The sequence below is a fragment of the Bombina bombina genome, chromosome 2 (assembly GCF_027579735.1).
Source record: "Bombina bombina isolate aBomBom1 chromosome 2, aBomBom1.pri, whole genome shotgun sequence".
In the NCBI taxonomy this organism is placed as follows: domain Eukaryota; kingdom Metazoa; phylum Chordata; class Amphibia; order Anura; family Bombinatoridae; genus Bombina; species Bombina bombina.
The window spans coordinates 515,923,425-515,950,659 of NC_069500.1; the positions used below are offsets into that span (position 1 = coordinate 515,923,425).

The 27,235-nt window shown below is 37.0% G+C and overlaps 1 protein-coding gene across 1 annotated transcript in view; it reads left to right on the plus strand.

The window, feature by feature from the left end:
* Positions 1 to 7,561: 7,561 nt before the first annotated feature.
* LOC128647128 (T cell receptor alpha chain MC.7.G5) overlaps positions 7,562 to 27,235 on the plus strand; it is a 172,686-nt gene continuing 153,012 nt past the window's right edge. The window contains exons 1-2 of the mRNA XM_053699944.1: positions 7,562 to 7,610; positions 7,699 to 7,993. Of these exons, the coding sequence (XP_053555919.1) occupies positions 7,562 to 7,610; positions 7,699 to 7,993 (344 nt within the window). The remainder of the gene's footprint in view (positions 7,611 to 7,698; positions 7,994 to 27,235) is intronic.

The window sequence follows — 27,235 nt, forward strand, 5'->3', positions numbered from 1 at the left end:
AACTATACATTTAGCATTCAAACTTGCTGCTGGAGGATTGTGAAGCAAATATCTCACGTTTCAAATAAGAAAAAGTATACTATATTACAGTATCTCACAAAAGTGAGTACACCCCTCACATTTTTGTAAATATTTTATTATATCTTTTCATGTGACAACACTGAAGAAATGACACTTTGCTACAATATAAAGTAATGAGTCTACAGCCTGTATAACAGTGTAAATTTGCTGTCCCCTCAAAATAACTCAACAAACAGCCATTAATGTGTAAACCGTTGGCAACAAAAGTGAGGACACCCCTAAGTGGAAATGTCCAAATTAGGCCCAATTAGAATTGTTGCTCTACATAAAGATGGCCTAGGCTATAAGAAGATTGCCAAGACCCTGAAACTGAACTGCAGCACGGTGGGCAAGACCATACAGTGGTTTCAGAGGACAGGTTCCACTCAGAACAGGCCTCGTAATGGTCGACAAAAGAAGTTGAGTGCACGTCCTCAGCGTCATATCCAGAGGTTGACTTTGGAAAATAGATGTATGAGTGCTGCCAGCATTGCTGCAGAGGTTGAAGGGGTGGGGGGGGGTCAGCCTGTCAGTGCGCAGACCATACGCCGCACACTACATCAAATTGGTCTGCATAGCTGCCGTTCCAGAAGGAAGCCTCTTCTACAAATGATGCACAAGAAAGCCCGCAGTTTGCTGAAGACAAGCAGACTAAGAACAGGGATTACTGGAACCATGTCCTGTGGTCCGATGAGACCAAGATAAAATGATTTGGTTCAGATGGTGTCAAGCATGTGTAGCGGTAACCAGGTGAGGAGTACAAAGACATGTATGTCTTGCCTTCAGTCAAACATGATGGTGGGAGTGTCATGGTCTGGGCCTGCATAAGTGCTGCCGGCACTGGGGAGCTACAGTTCATTGAGGGAACCATGAATGCTAACATGTACTGTCACATACTGAAGCAGAGCATGATACCCTCCCTTCGGAGACTGGGCCGCAGGGCAGTATTCCAACATGATAATGACCCCAAACACACCTCTAAGACAACCACTGCCTTGCTAAAGAAGCTGAGGGTAAAGGTGATGGATTGGCCAAGCATGTCTCCAGACATAAACCCTATTGAGCATCTGTGGGGCATCCTCAAATGGAAGGTGTCATGTATCAGATCCGCTCATTGCCGTGTCGCTGCGGCTCACGGATCTCCTCTGTCTCACGTCACGTTGCCTAGCAACGTGACGCGGTATCTGGCACTCCTCCTGACGTCAGAGTCTCCCTGCCTTCAAATCTCGGTGGGAGATCTTACTCGGGGCCAGTTTGTTCTCTCTCTTCTTGCCGGACCGGACCTGAGTGAGTAAAGTGCAGATGTCTCTTCCTTCCCTGCCAGACTTTCCTTGCCTGAATACCTCTCTGTATGTTGCTAACCTGCTAAAAGGAATTCCACTGTATGTTTGCTAATCTGCTAAAAGGGACATTTGCTTTATTCAAATCTGCTAAGAGGAATATCTGTTTGTTTGCTAACATGCTTAAAGGGACATTTGCTTTATTCAAATCTGCTAAAAGGAATACCTCACTGTTTGTTTGCTAACCTGCTTAAAGGGACATTTGCTTTATTCAAATCTGCTAAGAGGAAGACCTCTCTGTTTGCTAACCTGCTTAAAGGGACATTTGCTTTATTCAAATCTGCTAAGAGGAATATCTCTATGTTTGTTTGCTAACCTGCTAAAAGGGACATTTGCTTTATCCAAACCTGCTAAAAGGAATACCTCTCTGTTTGTTTGCTAACCTGCTTAAAGGGACATTTGCTTTATCCAAACCTGCTAAAAGGAATACCTCTCTGTTTGTTTGCTAACCTGCTTAAAGGGACATTTGCTTTATCCAAACCTGCTAAAAGGAATATCTCTCTGTTTGTTTGCTAACCTGCTTAAAGGGACATTTACTTATCACCTGCTAAAAGGAATTTCACTTAGTTTGTTAATTAATCTTCTCAAAGGGACATTTGCTTTCATCAATCCTGAGTGGGTCATGTCCTGGATATTTCTCAGTGTGCTAGCGTGTGTTTTTTACTTTTCACGCTAGCAGTTGGGTTGAATCCTGGGCTGATCCTTTACGGCTGACAGAAGGTGGGGGAGCGCAAGGTCTCTAACATCCACCAACTCTGTGATGTCATCATGGAGGAGTGGAAGAGATCTTCAGTGGCAACCTGTAAAGCTCTAGTGAACTCCATGCCCAAGAGGGTTAAGGCAGTGCTGGAAAATAATGGTGAACACACAAAATATTGACACTTTGGGCCCAATTTGTACATTTCCACTTAGGGGTGTACTCACTTTTGTTGCCAATGGTTTAGATATTAATGGCTGTGTGTTGTTATTCTGAAGGGACTGCAAATTTACACTGTTATACAGGCTGTACACTCACTACTTTACATTGTAGCAAAGTGTCATTTCTTCAGTGTTGTCCCATGAAAAAATATAATAAAATATTTACAAAAATGTGAGGGGTGTACTCCCTTTTGTAAGATACTGATGGCCCTCTCTGCATCAGTGTGCCTAAAAAGGTATTGCAGTGATGCCTCAATATCGAGGTATCACAGCAATACCTTGAAAGCATCTGGAAGCGATCAGGATCGCTTCCAGACGCTTGAAATCCCTAACGTCGTACAGGGTATGTCGCTGGTCTTTAAATACCAGTTTGTGTAAGACATACCCTGTACGACGTGTGTCGTTAAGGGGTTAACTATGTGAACTATGGAACATAAAATATTTACAGTAAATATATAGTGAAATACTTTATTATATATAAATATTGCATATATATGCTTTTACATGTTTTCAGCTATTTAACTGCAAAGGGCTCCAATGCACTTATATATTTGTCTAGATATGTACTGTATATATATATATGTATTTCTGTATCAGAAATATATAAAATATATGTTTTATAATAAAAGTACATTAATTTCTATGTGAATATGCATTTTGTGCATTGCGTTTCTCAATTTAAATCTTAATACGGTCGGTTTAGTGCACATGAAAACTTGCACATTATTGAAATATTACATATAAAATAATAATAAAAATTAATATAAATTAATAAAAATAATAAACATTTTGTAAAATATTCTAAATAATCCATAGAATGTATCTATATATTTTACAGTATGAGCATTAATTTTTAATAATTTATATTAATTTGAATTAATATTTTATATGTAATATTTCAATAGCACATCTTAAGAATCCTAAGATCTTATGTGTGCTAACCGCGTTAAGATCTAAATTGAGAAAAACGATACACAAAACACATATTTTACATTCCTATGTTCTTCACATACAAAATAATGTACTTCTTATTATATACACAGTGCACAGCTCTAAACTTATATGCATATACACATCTAGACATGTATATATATGTATCTCTATGTTAAAGCCAGCTGAGACTTCATATCTTTAAGCTCTTATAAATTTTTATTGCAATTGTTTAAAATAATTTTTATCAGACACTGTTATTATGAGTGTAACTGTACTGTGAAATGTATAGTTGATGTTTTTTGTGACACATTTTATTCAAGCGTAACAGTTAACCAGAGCTCTGAGGTTGTGATAACCCGACACGCATTAAATTAAGTTGCACGCAAGCGAGCTAGTTTACTTTAACTTCTGCCCGATGCAAACACCAGCAATAAATACCTTATTGCTTGCGCGTAAAAGCTATCATTCCACTCTTAATCTGGCCCAGGATTTTATCATACTGTCCACTAGGTGTCAACCTTGGCGTAAACTGAAAATGTGAAAATGTGACAAAGATGAGTATTATAAATGCCACAATATAAGTAGACTGAAGAAATAAATAAACAACCTATTTTAACATGATTATAGTTAAGCATAATTTATCCAAGCGACCATGGGTGCCATGCCTTATTATTATTACTCAAAAAAATATATTAGTACACTTTATATACAGTATAAAAAGAAACAAACCCAATAGTATATACAATTAAAATTTAAAAAAAAGTAATCCATTTGATAACGCACTTATAGATTGATCTCAAAATGCTTTTTTAACAGTAAATCAGCTACTGGGAATCTCTTTCAACTTACATGGATGTGTTTTGTCATCATGTAGAAATAAAATAGGGAAAAAAAGAGTACAATATGATCTCAACAAACATACAGCTAGATTACGAGTTTTGCGTTATGAGCGGCTCGGTGCTAACTAGCAAGATATTTCCACCGCTCACCTCCCTCTAGCGCTGCTATTACAGGTTTACAAAAATCCGGCGTTAGCAGGCAATATGTGAGCGTAGAGCAAAATTGAGCTCCATACCGCACTCCAATACCAGCGCACGATTTCCCCATAGACATCAATGGGGAGAGCCGGCTAAAAAAAAGCCTAACACCTGCAATAAAGGAGCATAAAGCTCCGTAACGCAGCCCCATTGATTCCTATGGGGAAACAAAAGTTATGTTTACACCTAACACCCTAACAAAAACCCAGAGTCTAAACACCCCTAATCTGCTGCCCCTTACATCGCCGACACCTACATTACACTTATTAACCCCTAATCTGCCGCCCCAATGTCGCCAACACCTACCTACATTTATTAACCCCTAATCTGCCGCCCCCGCCACCGCCGCCACCTACATTACACTTATTAACCCCTAATCTGCCTCCCCCAATGTCGCCGCCACTGTACTAAACTTATTAACCCCTAAACCTTACCCTAAGTCTAACCCTAACCCTAACACCCCCTAAATTAAATATAATTAAAATAAATCTAAATACAAATTACTATCATTAACTAAATAATTCCTATTTAAAACTAAATACTTACCTATAAAATAAACCCTAAGCTAGCTACAATATAACTAATAGTTACAATGTAGCTATCTTAGGTTTTATTTTTATTTCACAGGCAAGTTTGTTTTTATTTTAACTATGTAGAATAATTACTAAATAGTTATTAACTATTTACTAGCTACCTAGTTAAAATAAATACAAATTTACCTGTAAAATAAAACCTAACCTGAGTTACACTAATACCTAACCTTACACTACAATTAAATAAATTACATTAATTAAATACAATTAACTAAATTACAAAAAAAACAAACACTAAATTACACAAAATAAAACAGAAATGATCAAATATTTAAATTAATTACACCTAATCTAATAGCCCTATCAAAATAAAAAAGCCCCCCAAAATAAAAATAAAAACCTAGCCTAAACTAAACTGCCAATAGCCCTTAAAAGGGACTTTTGCGGGGGCATTGCCCCAAAGAACTCAGCTCTTTTACCTGTACAAACAACCCCCAACAGTAAAACCCACCACCCACACAACCAACCCCCCAAATAAAATCCTATCTAAAAAAAACTAAGCTCCCCATTGCCCTGAAAAGGGCATTTGTATGCATTGCCCTTAAAAGGGCATTTAGCTCTTTTTCCGCCCAAACCCTAAGCTAAAAATAAAACCCACCCAATAAACCCTTAAAAAACCTTACACTAACCTCCGAAGATCCACTTACAGTTTTTGAAGACCAGACATCCATCCTCAACGAAGAGGCAGAAGTCCTCATTGAAGCTCCATCTTCTAGACATCCGGCGCAGAGCATCTGGCGCAGAGCATCCTCTTCAATCGACGGCTCTTCCAGAATGAAGGTTCCTTTAAGGGACGTCATCCAAGATGGCGTCCCTTTAATTCTGATTGGCTGATAGAATTCTATCAGCCAATCGGAATTAAATGGTAAAAAATCCTATTGGCTGATGCAATATTTTGCATGGCGGCCAAAAAAGTGTGCGGTGCAGCTAAACCTGCAAGACTCGTAATACCAGCGATAGTGAAAAAGAGCCTTAACGCTGCTTTTTCACTCATACCGCAAAACTCGTAATCTAGCCGATAGTTTATTAAAAGTATACACCTCTCCTAAAATGGTGTTTTACCTCATAAAATATTTGTAAATATGAAGTAATTGAACAAGGGGTTTGTTATGTGTTTATATGGTATATGTTTGTAATATCGTAAAGCAAACTTTTGTATTTATCACACATACAATTCTATTCTTTATGTATTACATATATTAACATTATACAAGATTTTGGACAGCAATTCAAGCGGAAAGGAATGGCTTCATTGTTAGGTTGTTTGCAGTTATTTCCATGAATCTCAAAGGGATATGACATTTTTCTTTCATGATTCAAATACAGCATGCGATTTTAAACAACTTTTTAATTTACTTCTGTTATCAATGTGTCTTTGTTCTCTTGGTATTGGTTGAAAAGCAGAGACATAAGATTAGGAGCCCATTTCTGGAGCACAATATTGCAAGAATGTTATCTATATATAAGAGCACTAGCTGTTCCTTAAAACATTTTTACTGGTATTGTTTTTATTCATTACTGGGCATCGGAAGCATGTCCAAGGTTCTGCACAATCCTTCATGTAATAAATGCACTGAGCATATCTACTCCAAATTTACCACTTTACATTTTTTTGTGAATGCTGTGACTATTGGATGGTTTAAATGAAGCAAAAAGCAACCGGTCTTATTGAAAAGAGTAATTAATTTTCCCAAAAATATCTGCTCTTTACATCACTACATTAAATACACAATGGTGTTTCAGGGGCTATAGTATTATTTATATCCTTTAAACAGAGGGCATGTCCTGATACTTTTAATGTGTTCTTATTTTCCCTTTAAAGTACATTACACAAACGTTAAACTAGTAGTTTAATCAAATACTAAAGCTCAGCGTGAAATAAGCACAGTAAACATTAATGTGCTTCTGTCAGTATTTCATTAAATTAATAGAGCAGAATAAACAACAATATTGATACAATATTGCTAAAATATCTATTGTAATCTGATTAATATTTGAACTAATCATGTAATTAAGATATTATATTTGGGGGTGGTTATCACAAAGAATAACATTTCTGTTACAAAGTTTCATGTAATACATGTGTCATAATGATTAATCTGAATCTCACATATAGAAATGTAGTTTTACATTTATTGCATTATATTTATTAACATGGCAAAATAATTAGGACAGTTGTTCTAGTGAGAAGAAATGTCCTTTGTGGTTTTCTCCTTGAATTGTGCTAATAATCTTGGTATCAACTGCACCTTAAAGCATTTTTACTGAAGTTTATGAATCCTGCTTTTACCTCAATGCTGAACATTTGATGCATGTCAAAAGTCGCACACAATACAATTATGCAATCAATACAATAAAAATCTCCTTTGCAAAATTGCTCATTTCAACTAAAACTGGAGATAATCCTCGCTCTACTGTTTAAGGCATCTTTATATTCTTGGAAGTTAGAAATAAATGATGTCTTTGATATCCAATCAGAGGGCTCATTGGTTATTTAACACTTATGATTGGCTGAATCATACATAGCAATAAGAGATAGTGTACCTTTGATAGCCAATCACGTGTCCTTTTGGTAACTAAATATTAATGATTGGCTGAAGTAATAAATTAGTTATTACTGACATAGATTATGAATTTCAGTGACACTTGACAAGCCTGTGTAAATGTGGTGACTTTCACAATGTGGCAGTACAAATTGACATGTCTGGGGCTTTTCTACTTAACTGCAGGTAGGTAATCCCTTAGATGAATTACTATTCTTGCACATGAACATATAGACTGGAGTTTGTCTAATGCTGTTTTTCTATCTCTTTTAAGATGTGTTGGGGGATTCAGTTGACCAGCCTCGTTCCGAGACTGGCAGAGAAAAAGAAGAGATCACCATCACATGTACCTACAAGTCCAGCAGCGCCTATCCCTGTCTGTATTGGTATAAATGGTATCCAGGAAATCCTTTGCAATTTATTCTTCGGGATCCAGGTTCCAGCTCAGCCTGTAGCAGCCACAAAGCAGAAAACAAACTGAGGGCACAGACAGATTCCTCCAAAAGCATATTAACAATTTCCAGCCTAGAACTGAGCGACTCTGCTGTCTACTATTGTTCAGTTACAGACTTCCACAACAATACATTACATTTTATTGCTGTATATAAACATTATGCCCAAAAGCAGGAAGTGGTGTGTACCCCTATGTTCACTGTGCAGTCTCAAAAGGCACATCCTGATCTAATGTAATGTATTCTAATCTATAATCTATCTATTTATCTATCTATCTATCTATCTTGCTATCTATTTATTTATATCTCTATCTATCTTCTGCTCTGAAAGGTAGCGGAATTACAAAAATGACCTCAACACATTACTAAACAAATAAATTAAAAAATCCCTCTCTGAGACCATCCGCTAACATTTGCACACAAAAAATCAGATAAACCATTAAATTGAAATGGAACTAAAAGAAAAATAGAGAAACCTTCACCTAAATTACAAGTTTTGCGCTATAGAGGGTGCAAAACGAACGCAGCAAAAGCTGGGTTATTTCACCCCCCCCCCCCATAGCGCCAACATTACAAGTTTTTGAAAAGCCGCCTTGTGCGTGCGATGAGCTCCATACCGCACAAAATCAAAGGGCTGCTTTGACATGCTCATGCATGCTTTTTTCATAGACATCAATGGGCAGAAGGTGTTAGAAAAAAAACTAACACCTGAAGCGCGGAACGGCGATCGCCGTAACGCAGCCCCATTGATGTCTATGGGGGAAAAAAGTTACATTTAAACCTAACATAAACCCCAAGTCTAAACACCCCTAATCTGCCGCCCCTGACATCCCACATAACCGCCACAAAATAAACCTGTTAACCCCTAAACCTACCAACCCCCTAACTTTAAATTAAAATTACAATATCCCTAGCTTAAAATAAATAAAAACTTAACCTGTGAATTTAAAAAAAACAAGTTTAAACTAACAATTAACCTAACATAACTAATATACAAAAATTAAAATAACTTCAAATTAAATAAACTAAATTACACATTAAAAAAACCTAACACTGCTAAAAAAAATTAACGGCTAGATTACGAGTCTTGCGTTACGAGTAAAAAAGCAGCGTTAAGCCTCATAACTTTGACCCCCAAAATCTGTTACACATCTACAACCACAAAAAAACACCCATTCTAAATAGTTTCTAAATTTTGTCCTGAGTTTAGAAATACCCAATTTTTACATGTTCTTTGCTTTTTTTGCAAGTTATAGGGCAAAAAATACAAGTAGCACTTTGCTATTTCCAAACCACTTTTTTTTTCAAAATTAGCGCTAGTTACATTGTAACACTGATATCTGTCAGGAATACCTGAATATCCCTTGACATGTATATATTTTTATTTAGAAGACATCCCAAAGTATTTATCTAGGCCAATTTTGGTATATTTCATGCCACCATTTCACCGCAAAATGCGATCAAATAAAAAAAATTGTTGACTTTTTCACAAATTTTTTCACAAACTTTAGCAGGCCCATTTATCAAAGGTCTTGCGGACCTGATCCGACACTGCGGATCAGGTCCGCAAGACCTCGCTAAATGCGGAGAGCAATACGCTCTCCGCATTTAACATTGCACCAGCAGCTCACAAGAGCTGCTGGTGCAACGCCGCCCCCTGCTGACTCGCGGCCAATCGGCCGCCAGCAGGGAGCTGTCAATCAACCCGATCGTATTCGATCGGGTTGATGTCTGGCGATTCCTGTCCGCCTGTTCAGAGCAGGCGGACAGGGTTATGGAGCAGCGGTCTTTTGACCGCTGCTTCATAAGTTGTGTTTCTGGCGAGTCTGAAGACTCGCCAGAAACACGGCCCTTCAAGCTCCATACGGAGCTTGATAAATGGGCCTGTAGGTGTCTCGCTGAATTTATTTACAAACAACTTGTGCAATTATGACATAAATGGTTGTAAATGCTTCTCTGGGATCCCCTTTGTTCAGAAATAGCAGACATATATGGCTTTGGCGTTGCTTTTTGGTAATTAGAAGGCCGCTAAATGCCGCTGCACACCACACGTGTATTATGCCCAGCAGTAAAGGGGTTAACTAGGGAGCTTGTAGGGAGCTTTTAGGTTTAATGTTAGCTTTAGTGTAGTGTAGTAGACAACCCAAATTATTGATCTAGGCCCATTTTGGTATATTTCATGCCACCATTTCACCGCCAAATACGATCAAATTTTTCACAATTTTAGGTTTCTCACTGAAATTATTTACAAACAGCTTGTGCAATTATGGCACCAATGGTTGTAAATGCTTCTCTGGGATCCCCTTTGTTCAGAAATAGCAGACATCTATGGCTTTGGCGTTGCTTTTTGGTAATAATAAGGCCGTTAAATGCTGCTGCGCATCACACTTGTAATATGCCCAGCAGTTAAGGGGTTAATTAGGTAACTTGTAGGGTTAATTTTTAGCTTAATTTATATTTGTTCCCTCTCACTCCTGATATGTGTTATGGAGTGTGAGGTTCATATCAAGATGAAGTGTTTGCCTTTTATCCACACAGCTGCAAAGTGTTTTTTTTTAGTGCCACATCTCTTTCGTTGCATATGTTTATTTTGTTGTAATCTTAACACTTCAATAAAACTCGTTTGAAAAAAAAAAAAAAAAAAGTTGGGACATAGCCTACTAATACCTGCTGTACCTCTGGACCCAGTTTTTAGGACCACTGCACCACTTATTACATTGCGTTTATCTAAATGATGTTTACTGCGACATTAAGGCCTGCTGGGGAGCAGACCGGAATGGAATGCTGTAATTTGAAACAGCACACATCGCCCCTTCACTCAAACAAACCAATGGCACTTTACAGCTGTTGATCTGCAATAGAGGTATGTCGGTTAGGGTCTTATCCTGGCGATGTGAGTAACACGCGATAGAGGCCTAGGTCTATACTCGACCACACTGAGAAAAGGCCGCCAGAGAAGCCACCTCGCAGGCTACACTAACCACTTAATTGAGGATGGATTAAATCCACACTGGCCACACTGTTATATGCGCTTTGTGGATTTATATTATGTGACTGCCCAAACCTGAACTTTGCCCAAACAATCTATCACACATTAACGTGAAGCATACATTATTTGGATGGGCCTGCCTCCATTTTAGATATACACTGTGCAGCAGGGGAGAGTGTACAACTTTGAAAGTGAATATAATCCCTGCGTGTTACAAATAAATCTTGCAGCCATCCTGATGTTATCCTGTTTTATGCTTTAAACACAAAGATATACCTAAAAGTGACAAGGGAAGTTTACCTGAACAAACAACGTTTCTCTATATACAGCACTGTGGACTCCAGCTTTATGTGTCAGTAAACAGATAAAATGTATAACCTGTAGTGACATTTCTGAATATATTCTAAAAGGAGAAGATCAGAATGTATACATATATACTTGAGTATTTTACCATGTCTATGAAAAAGCAGGGGAAAGCGCCAAAAGGCTCAAAAGGCTCCAAGGGCTCGCAAAATCTGAATGTAATGAAAGAGTTCTTTAAACCACTTGAAGCTACCCCCACTTTTATTACTGATACCCAAGACAATGTCAGCGATTCTGAAGAATCTGTACACTCAGCTATCTCGACTGAGAGCTCCAGACCTCTTACAAGAGCTGACCTAAATTCCTTACCCACTAAAGATGACTTTGCTGCTCTACTAACACAATGTTAGTCAGCTCATAAAGGATGATCTTAAAGAAGTCAGGAAGGACATCAATGATTTAAGACAGAGAAAGAATAGAATATTTCGAAGAAGGATCAGAAGTAGAACATGTAAACTCAGAGCTCGAGATGTTTTCCAGACAGTCATACCAGCAAAATGTCACCATTTTGAACCTCCAAGCCCATGTCGAAGACCTTGACAATAGAGGAAGACGGCATAATCTCAGAATTAGGGGCATACCAGAAGCAATCCTACCACAACAAATAGGAGACTATTTGCAAAGATTGTTCCAGTACCTCACAGATATGGAGGAACCTACTCACATTCCCCTGGACTGAGCACACTGGGCACTTAGACCTCCTCCAAAGGACTCTGACCCTCCAAGGGATGTGATCCTAAAATTTAAACTGTTCAAAGATAAGGACATAGTCTTCACTGCAGCTAGGAAAAAGCAAAACATCTTGTTTGAAGAGACACACCTACAAATCTACGCAGATATAAGTCCCCTTACAATGACTAAAAGAAGAGAGGCTAGAAACCTTACCCAACACCTACAACCACTGAAGATACCATATAGATGGTGATTTCCTTTCTGTCATTGAGTGATCCGAGGATCCCAAACATACATCTACAGATCTGTGGAGGACATTGAACCTTTTTGCAAGCAACTAAATATATCCCTCCCTACTCTTCCTAAAATAAATTATGGTAGGCCTGAACAGAGTCACCAGGAAGGACCCGCACCTAAACCCCAAAGACCAGGATGGACCAAGGTCAATAGGAAAAGGCTGAGAAAAGACATGGATGAAACTAGACAAGTGCCTTCTTTACAGCCACCTACATGAACTCTGCCAAGGACTTTTCTATGTCTATTTTTGTGTGAGCTTTGTTTTTGGTTTTCCCTTCTCTTTTTTTCCACACAGGTCACTCCATACCTTGGATATCTGATGACAAGAGGAACAATAGGAGAATAATTCCTTAGTATGGGACTATGATAGAGTCTACAACCTCAAACATGGACTCTTTACTGTATAACTTCCTATGGTCTGGTTGGTTACCTTGCCATGATTTAAGGGTTGAAACTTATTTGTAGTTAAGACTAGAGTTACAGTTTTTCACATTGATATTGTGTTAATCTAGTTTTCTTTCTCAAATTGTCAAACATGCTGTTTCCATTTAGCTCCTTATGTTCTACTAGTGCCATGATATAAATGGACATAACTAGACATAACTTGGGACTCTCCTATAACTATAATTATTATCAGTATAATAGTTTTTTCACTTTGATTATTTTTGAAGCATATATACTTGTAATTTGCCACTGAGAGAGCCCTTATTATTTTCCAATTCAGCAGGGAGCACATCACAATGTTTGGGCAGAATGTTGAATGTTGATTTTTTTAATGTTAAATCAAAGCTGCACCAAACAAAACATAAATACATTACACTATTGGATAAAAATGAACACCCATGAACCAGAGAGTATTCATTCTACTCTCACCCGAACAAGACTTGTTCCAGGATTGACTATATCCTACTAAATCAACTTAGCTTACACCTGGCTGAATCTACTGCATTTTCACCAACTCCTTGGTCAGACCATTCCATGATCATTTTAGATATCTTTTGGCCCTCAGCCCAACTCTCACAATACTGTTGGAGTCTATACAAAACCCTTATAAGAAATCTTGTGGTATAAGAACAGATTTCACAGGCATTGACAGAATATTTTTATGATTAACATGTCTGAATACATTTCTCCTAGCACTTTGTGGGACGCACACAAGGCAGTTCCTTCATTAAACACAAAGCACTTCTCAATAGGTCTAAGAGGTTAGCGTACAATACACTGGAACAGAATCTATCCTTACTAGAAAATGCTCATTTTAAAGATCCAAGATCTAATATTTAACTTATTTTAACTTTAACTTTAATTTAACTTATTTTTACAAGCCATGCCTTCTTCATAAAAAAACTCTATTTTTCAGAAGGCAATAGAGCTGGCAGGCTCCTAGCGAGAGCTCTATGTCAAAGATCACTAAATTCTTATATCCAAAAAATTAACACCACTGAACAAGTAGAAGTACAAGATAGCAAGACCATTGCAGCAGTATTCCATGACTACTATTGAAAATTATATAATCTTCCACTGATCAGTTCCCTTAAGGACCTTAGAGATATGGAAGATTGCATTAAAGAAGCAGATTTAGCCACACTCACTGTGAGGAATGTAAGGATTTAGACTATACTTACTCCTGTTGTGGAACACAATTGCAAATTAACTCACAGTTAAATATTGAGTTTGTATCACAGGATTTAAGGAAATCACTATAATGGAGTGAGTCCTGATATGTTGTGAATAATTTGATAAGAAACAAGTTCTGAGAAATACTGTGTCCTTAAGTAAACACAGTTAATGAAGATCTAACAACCCGCTGCAATATTAGAGCTACTTATTACTGAGTTCAGGTTGGAATAGGGTAAGGAAGGTTCAATCAGGTACACTGAGTGCATAAACACTTACTTTACCTTGACTCTGCTCATCTTAGGTTGCCCGTTTCTCAGGAGGGTTAGCAGTAACTTGCTCAGCTCTACATAGCAAGCAGGTGTGCAGTTTGGTCTTAGGTAAGATGCAGAGTGAGCGGATTACGCTGTAAGCTGTTCCAGAGATCTATGATGTCACTGAGGGGCGTGTTACCCAGCGCCCGGTGCAGTATAGTTTTGCACTGTTCAGATGTTATATTCAGTATAGCGAAGGTAACGTTGTTTCCACTCAGATAGATTGAAGGTAGTATCTGGAAAGCCTGTAGTCTGTGAATCACAGAGGATACACTGTTGCGATGTTGTATGTAAGGTAGTTGCTGCTTAACTCCTGGTGTGTGTCAAAAGTTCTTGAACTCACAACTCCTTGCAGGTACATTGTTTACTAGAATTTCTGCCAGAAATAGTTATTCAGGTTGTAGGAAAAATTCCAGGAAGGCTCAGTGTTGGCCAGTTGCTAGGACTAGTAACAAACAATACTAAGCACCAGATTGATGGTGCAGCTGAGATTTAAAGAATGGGTAGGCAGGGCTTCCGAATTAAAGGTGTAACAACAAGTGAGAACCAGTGACCATCTGAAGAATCCTGACACTCACAAAGGAAGACTCTACTCTACTAGAGGAACCTATAACTTCTTTGGAAATTATGCAGGATATTGACTCCTTACCTTCACAAAAGAGCCCAGGACCTGACGGTTTTTCTAATATTGACTATAAAACTTTTAAGCACATAGTAACACCACACCTTAATAAACCTTTTAACTCAATAGATGAAAATAGACATGTTTCTTGAGATCTTGTATCGGCCCATATCACTCTCATACACAAGGCAGGCAAATCCCCACTTGAACCTGGCAGCTATCGGCCCATTTCCTTGATAAATACGGACGCAAAGATCTACGCCAAAATCTTAGCAAATAGAATTAGCAAACATCTACCTCATTTTATACATGTAGATCAGGCAGGCTTTATTCCACTTTGGGAGGCCAGGGACAATACGATCAAAACCCTTCATTTGATCAATTACGCAATAACTTCAAATCTGGAAATGGTCCTGGTCTCAACCAACGCAGAGAAAGCTTTTGACAGGATAAACTGGACATACCTGCAAGCTACTTTGAAAGTGTTTGGGTTTGTTTTAAAAATGATAAACAGAATTCTCAGTCTATACAATCACCCAACTGCTAGGGTTAAGGTAAATGGTATTTTTTCAGAATCCCTCCCTATATGTAATGGAACCTGACAGGGTTGCCCACTTTACCCTTTACTTTTCACTATAGCGATGGAGCCACTTGCAAACCATATTAGACTAAATCATAACATCACAGGTGTCCCCATAGGACCTAACAATTATAAAGTAAATCTATATGAAGATGAAGTTTAACTGACTATTACTAACCCTATCACATCTCTTCCAGCTGTGCTATCTGAGTTTCATATGTAGCGACCAAATTAGATACATAGGTGTGAATATTACCCCAAAAATGCAATCCCTTTTTAAAGCTAATTACGCCCTGCTTCTTCAGGATATCTTGAAATTGGCAGCCCAAACCCTTCTCTTGGTGGGGTAGGAATCAAGTTGTAAAAATGTCTATTTTACCTCGTATACTCTATTTATTGCAAACAGTTCCTATCCATCTCCCACCAGCCTTTTTTTCAACAATTGCAATCTATTCCCAATAAATTTATTTGGGGAGGGCGTAGACCAAGGATAGCAAGACAGACTTTGTATAGATCTTAGATTAGAGGGGGATTGGGAGCTCCTCAAATCTTCTGATATTACTAGGCTAATGTGTTACAGCAAATCTTGAACTGGCACACAAGCTTACAAGATAAAGCATGGATCCCATTGGATACGCATATCTTAAAAACACCTCAGGTTGGTCCACTTTGCTGGTTACCAGACAAATTTCGACCTCTTAAAACCAAATCTTCCCCCCTTTAAAGACATATATTTTCTTCCTGGGACAATATCAATAAACAAATGGTAGGAATTTCCTTAACATAGTCCCCATATGCCTCCAGTTTTTCAGAACACTGAGCTGTTGATTGGTATTCATCTTACCTCAGGTAACACTCATACAGGTAGATTGCAAGTTATGCGCGCTATAGGGAATTTAATGAACACAAGACAATTTGCGTTATTTCACCCCCTATAGTGCAGCCATTACAAGTTTTTAAACAGCCGCTTTGTGCGTGCGATATGGTTGTGTTGAGCTCCATTCCGCACACAATTCAAGCGCTGCTTTGACGTGCTCGTGCGCACTTTCCTCATAGACATCAATCTATAATACTAAAGGAAAAATATAGATCTATTGTGATATAAAACATACATGTGGTCAGGCATATTATGTGATTATATGTAGAATAGAGACTATTAAAATACATGTATCCTGCTTATGTTTTTTTATGTGGGTATATTATATTGTTGTACATATTGTGATTATTTTATTTTGAGGTGTATAACAAATGTTTTTATTGTTATTGTTATATTACTGTTTACTATTTTTTATTTTTTAATCTTAATTTGAAGGGTTACAAGGTTATTGCTATTGTCTATTTTGGGTTTGACAGTGGTATGGAGGTTAATACAGAGATATCTATTCTTATTTGGGATTTGCTCAAAATGGTTACATATGAGAGCTTTGTATATAGGGGTTTCCATGCCTACCAACTGCTGACCTATGCAACAGGTGTTCACACTTTAGAAATTAATTAGCCTATCAGATTTAGTTTTATGTGTTCTATTGTCTTTATAAAGCAAGTGTTGTTAACATTTTAACATAGCCTGAGGAAACAGCCTGTGGTGGCTGAGAAACATGTCGCTGTTTTTAAAATAAAAGTTTTTAAATATACACTTGCTTTATCACAATTATTCTGCTCCTGTTTGGGGGCAGAGTGTGTGTGCTAGTCCTATCTTCGAAAGTGGTGATTTTCTGCATCCTGCAAATTGGATTCCACAGTCCACTGGGCGGCTGAGAGGTCCCAGTACTGCTGATATTGCACCTGGTGGTGCTTTGTTTCCTGTAAGTACAACCTTGAATCCTTTTTTATCTGGTGTACAAACGTTACTGGGCTATGTGTGTGCCTTTTTTGCCCTTATATGCATCATAGGATAGGCCCTCGCCAAGGATCATCTCTATCTGGCTGGAGACACCAGTGAGCTGGACCACTGTTTGATGTTCCAGGCTGCCACAATAGCACCATTTGGGTGCGCTACGCTTGTGAGTATATTTCCTATCCTGCTGATGTTTTGTATCTGACTGCCGTGACGTTACTAGGCCATGTTGGCGCCTCTGTGCTTCTTTTTCTTACAGCATCTAAACTTCTTGCTTTTCAAATAAATATGCCAAGAGAATGAAGAAAATTTGATAATAGGAGTAAATTAGAAAGTTGCTTAAAATTGCATGGTCTATCTGAATCACTGAAGAAAATTTTTGGGTTCAGTGTCTCTTAACCCTAACGTAACCCTAACACCCCCTAACTTTAACATAATTAAAATAGAGCTAAATTAAAGTAACAATTATTAACTAAATACTACCTATTTAAAACTAAATACATACCTGTAAAATAAAACATAAGCAAGCTACAATATAACTAATAGTTATAGTGTAGCTAGCTTAGGTTTTATTTTTATTTCACAGGTAAGTTTGTATTTATTTTAACTAGGTAGACTAGTTAGTAAATAGTTATTGTCTATTTACTAACTACCTTGTTAAAATAAATACAAACTTACCTGTGAAATAAAACCTAAGCTGCCTTACACTAAAAACTAACATTACCAAAAATAAAAAAACACTAAAATTACAAAAAATAAAAAAAACCTACCATTACAAAAAATAACAAACGAAATTATCCAAAACAATAAAAATTATTCCTATTCTAATACCCTGTTTAAAAAAAAAAAACACCCCAAAATAAAAAAGCCTAATCTTTAATAAACTACCAAGGACCATTAAAAGGGCCTTTTGTGGGCCCTTAAGAGGGAGTTTTGTAGGGCATTGCCCTAAAGTTAACAGCTCTTTTGCTACTAAACAAAACAAACCCCCCCCTAACAGTATACAAACCCCCACCCCCTAAACCCACAAAATAAAAATAAAGTAAAACCTAATCTACCCATTGACCTGAAAAAGGACATTTGTATGGGAATTGCCCTTAAAAGGGCATTCAGCTCTTTTATTAAATGCCAATCCCTAATCTAAAAATAAAAACCCACCCCAAAATTAAATAAAGACATTATACAAAATAAAAAATGAATTATCAAAAATAATAAAAATCATTCCTATTCTAATACCCATTAAAAAAAAAACCCTAATCTAGAATAAACTACTAATAGCCGTTAAAAGGGCCTTTTTGTAGGGCATTGCCCTAAGTTAAACAGCTCTTTTACCTGAAAAAAATGACCCACTAACATTACAAAACCCCACCCCCCAAACCCACAAAATAAAAAACCTATCTAAAAAAACCTAATCTACCCATTGCCCTAAAAGGGTATTTTTATGGGCATTGCCCTTAAAAGGGCATTTAGCTCTTTTGCATTGCCCTGAAAAGGGCAATTAACTCTTTTACGAAAACCCCAAACCCTAAACTAAAAAAAAACAACCCACCCAAAAAAACCTTAAAAATTCCTAACACTAACCCCCGAATATCCACTTACAGTTGCTGAAGTCCCGCTGAAAGAATCTTCATCCCGGTGGCTCCATCTTCATCCAGTTGGCTCCATCTTCATCCAGATGGCATCTTCCATCTTCATCCCGGTGGTGTCTTCTATATTCATCCCGGCAGCGTCTTCTATCTTCATCCCGGCGGCGCAGAGCAGGTCCATCCTGAAAACATCCGGCGTGGAGCATCCTCTTTATATGGTCGCCGCCGTATACTGAATCTTCAATGCAAGGTACGCAATTCAAAATGGCGTCCCTTGCATTCCTATTGGTTGATTAGATTTTGGAAATTCAAATCAGCCAGTAGGATGAGAGCTACTGAAATAGTATTGGCTATTTAAATCAGCCAATAGAATGTCAGTAACTCTCATCCTTTTGGCTGATTTGAGTAAGTTTGTGTTTATTTTAGCTAGGTAGTTAGTAAATAGTTAAAGGGACAGTACACTGTAAAATTGTTTTTCCATAAATGTATTTTAAATGACTTGTTATATCAACTGCAGAGTATAAAATATTTGAGAAATTGCATTTTCGGGTTTATTTGTGTATCTGAAGTAGCTGGTTTTGTGCTTTGAAACCACAGCCTATTACAATGGGTTGAGCTTCAGGTAATATCAGATCTCATTATGTTATCACTTTCATGTACACAGACTTGCTTCCTTATCTTATATTTGTCTTGAACACCAAAGCTCAATACATAGAGAGAACAGTGGAAAATTATCATTTTATTACTTAACTATCATGCCCCCACTGAGGGTGTAATCTCTTCTGCTGGCTGTGTTTACTTAGGCTTGTCAATAGCATATACGCCAGTATCAAAACTTTCAGTATAGGTTGGGAAACCACAAGCTAAATCAGCTATTTCAAATGCTGAAATATGAGTAAAGGAGCTACTTGCAACCAATTTAATACACTCTAGCAGGTAAAAAGGATCATTGGGAATAATTTAAAGGGGAGAAAGTTTTTGGGTGAACTGTCCCTTTAATAACGATTTACTAACTAGTCTACCTAGTTAAAATAAATAAAAACTTACCTGTCAAATAAAACTAAAACCTAAGCTAGCTACAATGTAACTATTAGTTATATTGTAGCTAGCTTAGGTTTTATTTCACAGGTAAGTATTTCGTTTTAAATAGGAATTATTTAGTTAATAATTGTAACTTTAGTTTAGCTCTAGTTTAATTATGTTAAACTTAGGCGGTGTTAGGGTTAGGTTTATGTTAGGGTTAGGGTTACGTTAGGGTTAGGTTTAGGGGTTAATATGTAGTTTAATTTAGTTTTTTGTGATGTGGGGGGCTGGCGGTTTAGGGGTTAATAGGTTTATTAAAGTGGCGGCGGTTTAGGGCTTAATAACTTTAGTATAGTGGAGGCGATGTGGGCAGATAACAATTAGGGGTTAATACTATTTAAATAGTGTTTGCGATGCTGGAGGGCGGCAGTTTAAGGGTTGATAACTTTAGGATAGTGGTGACGATGTCGGGGAGTGGCGGAATAGGGGTTAATAATTTTAATATAGTGTTTGCGATGCGGGAGGGCCTCGGTTTAAGGATTAATAGGTAGTTTATGGGTGTTTAGTGTACTTTGTAGAAGTTTAATTATGAGTTTTATGTTACAGACTTGTAGCGTAAAACTTATAACTACTGACTTTAGATGACGTTACAGGCTGTAATGCTCGCTTTTTAGCAAGTACGCAAAACTCGTAATACCAGCGTTATAGGATTCCCATGCAAAAACGTAATTTTTAGGAGTGCAGGACTGACGTTGCGTTACTTGCTAAAAGGCTTGCGGTACAGCTTTACTGACAAGACTTGTAATGGCTGTGGTGCTGTTTTAACGCTGAAATGACCATATTTTCAGCGTTAAATTATGAACACAAAACACCCCCTAATCTAAGAATAAACTACCAATAGACCTTAAAAGGTCATTTTGCAGGGCATTCTTTTAAGAATTAAACATTCTAAGACCCCCTAACAGTAAAACCCCCCACCCGACAAATCCCCCAAAATAAAAAACCTAACACTAAAAAAACATAAACTACCCAAGTAAAAAAAAACTAACACTAAAGCCCCAAATAGATACTCGCGGGTCCTGAAGTCCGGGAGAGAAGATCTTCTTCCAGATGGGTCCATCATCTTCATCCACAGCGAAGGCTGTGCGGAGTGGTGTTTTCAGATGTGGCAATCCTCGGATGCGGCGGTGGTCCTTGGCTGTGGTCCCCGGCAGCGGTACTCCTCTGTGGCGTGGAGGTTCCTCTTCATGCGATCCTCTGCCGCACACTGAAGATTAAATGCAAGGTACCCTATATTTAATGGGGTACCTTGAAATTCCTATTGGCTGACATTTTCACATCAGCCAATAGGATGAGAGCAAGTGAAATCTTATTGGCTGGTGAACAACCAATAGAATTTCCCTTGCTCTCATCCTATTAAATGTTCACCAGCCAATAAGATCTCACTTGCTCTCATCCTATTGGCTGATGTGAAAATGTCAGCCAATAGGAATGCAAGGTAACCCTATAACTATGGGGTACCTTGGATTTGATGTGAAAATGTCAGCCAATAGGAATGCATGGTACCTCTATAAATATGGGGTACCTTGGATTTAATCTTCAGTGTGCAGCGGACGATCACATGAGGGGGAACCTCCATGCCACTGAGGAGCACCGCCGCTGGGGACCGCCGCCAAGGACCATCGTCATCTCTGAGAATCGCTACATCTGGAAACACTGCTCCGCATCTCCGCGCCGCCTTCACTGTGGAGGAAGATGATGGACCCGTCTGGAAGAAGATCTTCTCCGCCAGATTTCAGGACCCGTGAGTATCTATTTGGGGCTTTACTGTTAATTTTTGTATTATTTTTTTATTTATTTTTTATTTTTTAACTTAGGTTTTTTTGGGCACTTTGCAAAATGCCCTTTTAAGGGCAGTGCAAAAGAGCTAAATGCCCTTTTAAGGGCAATGCCCATACAAATGCCCTTTTCAGGGCAATGGGTAGTTTAGGTTTTTTTAGCGTTAGATTTTTTATTTTGGGGGGTTTGGTGGGTGGGAGGTTTTACTGTTAGGGGGGTCTTAGTATGTTTAATTCTTAAAAGAGCTGTTAAACTTAGGGCAATGCCCTACAAAAGGCCCTTTTAAGGGCTATTGGTGGTTTATTATTAGACTAGGGGGTGTTTTTATTTTGCGGGGCTTTTTTATTTTTATAGGGATTAGGTTTACATTTTTAAACTTTGATAATTTGTTTTTTTTATTTTCTGTAATGTTAGCCTTTTTTTATTTTTTATAATCCTAGCTTTTATTATTTTTTGTAAACTTAGATTTATTAAATATTTTGTAATTTTAGGATTTTTTTAGTTTTTTAAATTTAGATATTTTTTAAAATAAATTAGGTTTTTAATTATTTTAAAATTATAATTTAATTAGGGTTAATTTATGGGGGTGTTAGGTTAGGGGGGATAGTTATTAGAAAAAATAGTTTGCATTCTGGGTGTGGATTGGCGGCTTATAGGTTAATTGTTTAAATTAGAATTATTGCTATATCTGTATCTTAAATATTTATATAAAAGCAGAGTTACAAAATAGGTTGTTTCTACATATGTACCTTAAAAAATAATTAGACTGCCCTCTGGGCAGGCTTATCGACTAATATATAATAAAGAAGATTCAATTGTTCACTACAATAAAATAATAAGTTCAAGATAATAAACTAATTTTGTGTATAATTATAACACAATACATCCATTAAACTACAATAGAGTTTTACTAAATAAACAGCGTAGTGCAAAAATAAAAAAACAACAATCTTCTTTTTTGTCTTCTCAAATTTTTGATTACTATGTTATTAGCTATGAAAAATCATACATCAATATGATATATATAAAAAACCTAGAAACGGACTGCAGTCTCAAGACTGGACAGGGTACACATCCCGATTCCCAAGTCACTTTGAACCCCACAGCCCTGGATTCTTACAGACAGCTGCACAGTTCCCAGCAACCCAGGCATTTAACCCCTGAGCAGCCTGGGTGACAGGGCCATCATGCATGCACTGTGCAGCTGTCTGTAAGTTTTCATGGCTGTGGGGTTCACAGTGACTTGGAAATTGTATCCTGTCCAGTTTGAGAGTGCATTCCATTTCTGTGTTTTGTATTTACTTAAGGAAACTTACAAAGGTCTGTGAAACACTGATGTTGCTTCCGACTTTGTTGGAAAGTATGCATTGTGTTGCTGCTTGGTTAGGGACCCAGAAGAAACTTTAACATAGTCCTGGGCTTATACTGTTTGGCGCCAAATGCAACTGACTCTCCCATTTTTTATTTTAAATATTACTGTGTGCTTGCTAGTGAGTGCCAGGTTTTCCGTGTTATATATATATATATATATATATAATTATAACACTAGAAGACACTTTTGCTTTAATGATCCGCTGCAGTTTGTAGATCTATAAATCATTCCTCTGCAGCTTACTTGGAGCAGTCACTCTCACATGACCCCCCCCCTCTCCGGACTGTCTCTGATACACTGGGTGTTTTAAAGCAATAAACTTGCACTACAGTTAACCCCATGGCCACCAACAAGTAATGCAACATATATCACAGCAGCACATTCAGGTAGCAATGGGGTCGAATAAAATAAAGGAACCATTTTTCCCTTTTTGCAATAGGTTCATTTTTACCCAAAGACAGGAAGGGTTCACTGCTTGGTAAGGGGACTGTTAGAGGGAATGGTACTGGGTCCCTCCCCTGAGTGGCAGACTTTCAGGGCCCGGTCGCTACTGTGAACTCTGGAAGTTACACTATTGTGGAGCATAATACTTCATATCTATTTAAGTAAATGTATTATTATCAGCAATTCATTTATTGTAATTTATATAAACATGTGAGCCACTACTTATATTCAAAATTATATTGAAAGTGAATTAAAGTTCTAAATGTAATTGGACAATCTACTAGATTACCCTTACTTAATAATACATTATGTTAAATAAATGTTCATATGTGATTACATGTCTGCTTGCAAGTATGTTATTAAGCAATATTTATTATAATTACTCTGTTATGCATGTGTGTTGAGTGGTATTATTAGTATTTCGGTGTATAGGGGTCACTGAATAATATATTATAATGACAACACTTTATATGGCTCTGCACATCTTGGGTTACTTAGCTTTTCTACGTTGTTTACATACTCTTATTTTTGATGTAAAGATAAAAGCTTCTGTTAAACTTTATTCATATATATTTCCTGTCTCGTTCTTAGAAAGCAGGCATATGGTTGTCTATGACATACATACTGTATTGCAAGAGTTTTTATTATTTTATGTATTGCTGTGTATTTCTCGGTACCACAGTAATACACGTCTACAGAGTTTTTGTTAAAAACTCTTCTAAAGCCAGTTGTGAATATTAAAACATGAGGTTTACTGACTGTATGCCCAAAAGGAAACAGGTGTGCTACTATTTTTAGATCACTTGTAACTGGAAAATAAAACAAACAGTTCTAAATTAATACAATAAGTAAAATAATAAAATATTTATATCTTATCATTTTGGATTGAGATTGAGGAAAAAAAACATATGGTGTATCAACTAGACTTGTGCAGCCCTGAAGTGATTTAGCTCTTTGCCACAAAAACAAAAACCTATCGTTAAAAAATTCTAATCTAAAAAAACTAAGCTAAAAATTTTTCCTGAAAAGGGCATACGTGATTTAGCTCTTTTGGTTAAAAAACAAATCTAGGCTATAAAAAACATCTTAAAAAAAATGCTCTGAAAAAGGCATAAGTGATTTAGCCTTTGGGGAGTGTAAAATACTGAAAATTCAAGCAAATGAATTTGAGATAATTTAAACACCACAACACTTGTAATGTGGATCCAGCGATCTCGTTTGCCCTCTTCGTTCGCCACTTGTAATCTAGCACATAGTTGGGTAGCGCATTTGGTGTCCTACGGCAGATACATCGATGATGTATTTTTTATATGGCTCATTAGAACAACTTAAATAATTCATGAGCGCTTGGCTTGCGGCAATGCAAAGGCGAGGTTGTGTTCAAATTGCTCCGTACTTGTAATACCAGTGCACATTTACATAAGATGGTATTACAGAGCAGAGCGCACATATTTTACTTGCGTAAGAGCAATATTGTGCTCCACTCATAATCTAACCCTTATTTAGGAGTTACATTAAGGAAGAAAAAGAATTAACTTGGTTAAAAAAAATCTTAAAGTTTTTTACAGGTGAAATAGTTATACAGGATGTAAAAATTTCCATCATCAAGATAGAGTAATTAGGGATTACACTAATAATAACAATCATAAGAAATATAGTATTGACCAATTTATATCCTGTCAATCTAAGAATGTTGTATACATGTTGGAATGTTTGTGCCAGATGCAGTATATTGGTAGAATGTCAAGAACTCTGGCTAAGAGATTTGGAGAACATGTATACAACATCAATAAGAGTTTCTTAAAACATTTTAAAGTAAAACATAACTGTAATCCTAAAGATATAATTAGGTGTATAGTGATTAAACAGGTTAAGCCACATTGAAGAGGAAATTATGACTCATATGATCTAGGTAGATTAGAAATGGAATATATACTTTATATATAAATTAAACATACTTACCTCCAAGGGACTAAATATTGATTTTGAAGTCCATCATTTATTATAATAATCTGGTTTGTGAGGAAGCCATGTTGTATTTTTTATACAACTGTATCCTAAAAGAATTGCCCTGAGAAGGGCATTTTGTCGGGCATCAGCTCTTTTGCCTTTGAAAAAAGTAAAAATCCCTATTTTTAAACAAATACCTATCCTAAAAACATTGCACTAAGAAGGGCATTTTGTAGGGGATTGCCCTAAAAAGATCAGCTCTTTTGGCATTAAAAAAAGTGAAAAAATCTATTCTTTAAAAAAAAAAATCATATCTTAAAAAATTGTCCTAATAGGAAAAGTGGATGAATTAGAAAATCGTGCAAGAATGAACAATCTTAGAATAGTTGGTTTATCTGAAGCTGTGAAACCAACAGAACTACTGGAATTTGCAGGAAAAAACACTGCCACAATTATTAGGCTTGTAGGGGTCGATCCGATAAAAATTGTCGCCCGCAAAAGCTGGCGACGCCAATATTTGCGCGGGTTTGGTATCCTATATACGGCGTAACCTAGAAGTTACGCGCGTATATTTCTGCCGTCGCCCGTAGTTTTTTGGGCCATAGGCAGGTATACCAAACCCGCGCAGTTTGGTATCCAATATACAGCGTAAGGACTTACGTGGCGAAAATGGAGAAATCTTACTCCATTTTCACCTCGCCACAAAAAGCAGCCATAAGAAGACTTACGCTGACTATTGGAGCCCCGTAACTCTCTAAACTAGCTGCTAAATAAACCTAACACCTAACGCATGCGCAATGTCTATCTAACTGTCAACCGCGATCTGCTAAATAAAACCTAACACCTAACGCATGCACAATGTCTATCTACCTGTCAACGGCGATCCCCCGCCGCAATCCCTAATAAAGTATTTAACCCCTAAACCACCGCCATCTACATAAACTAACCCCCTGCTGTGAGCCCCTAAAACCGCCGCCATCTACCAGATCTATCCCCTAATCTGACCCCTTACACCGCCGCCAGCTATATTAATATTATTAACCCCTAATCTAATATCCATAAAGTAATAAACTCTATTACCAGCCCTTAAAAGGGCCTTTTGCGGGGCTTTGCCCCAAAGTTAACAGCTCTTTTGCCCTATAACCTGCCCTCCCTACACCGCCGCACCTATATTAATGGTATTAACCCCTAATATAAGCCCCTTACACCGCCGCCATCTATATTAAAATTATTAACCCCTAATTTAATCTACCTATCCCGCCGCCAGCTATATTATCTATATTAACCCTAAGTATATTATAGTTAATATAGTTATTACATTATATATATTAACTATATTAACCCTAATTATATTAGGGTTAATATAGTTACTATAGTATTTATATTAACTATATTAACTCTATCTAACCCTAACACCCCAACTAAATTCTTATTAAATAAATCTAATTTATATTATAAACTAAAATATTCCTATTTAAATCTAAATACTTACCTATAAAATAAACCCTAAGATAGCTACAATATAATTAATAATTACATTGTAGCTATGTTAGGGTTTATATTTATTTTACAGGTAAATTGTTAATTATTTTAACTAGGTATAATAGCTATTAAATAGTTATGAACTATTTAATAGCTACCTAGTTAAAATAATTACCCAATTACCTGTAAAATAAATCCTAACCTATGTTACAAATACACCTACACTATCAATAAATTAAATAAACTACAAATATCTATCTAAAAATACAATTAAACTAAACTAAATTACAAAAAACAAACAAACACTAAATTACAAAAAATAAAAAAAAGATTACAAGATTTTTAAGCTAATTACACCTATTCTAAGTCCCT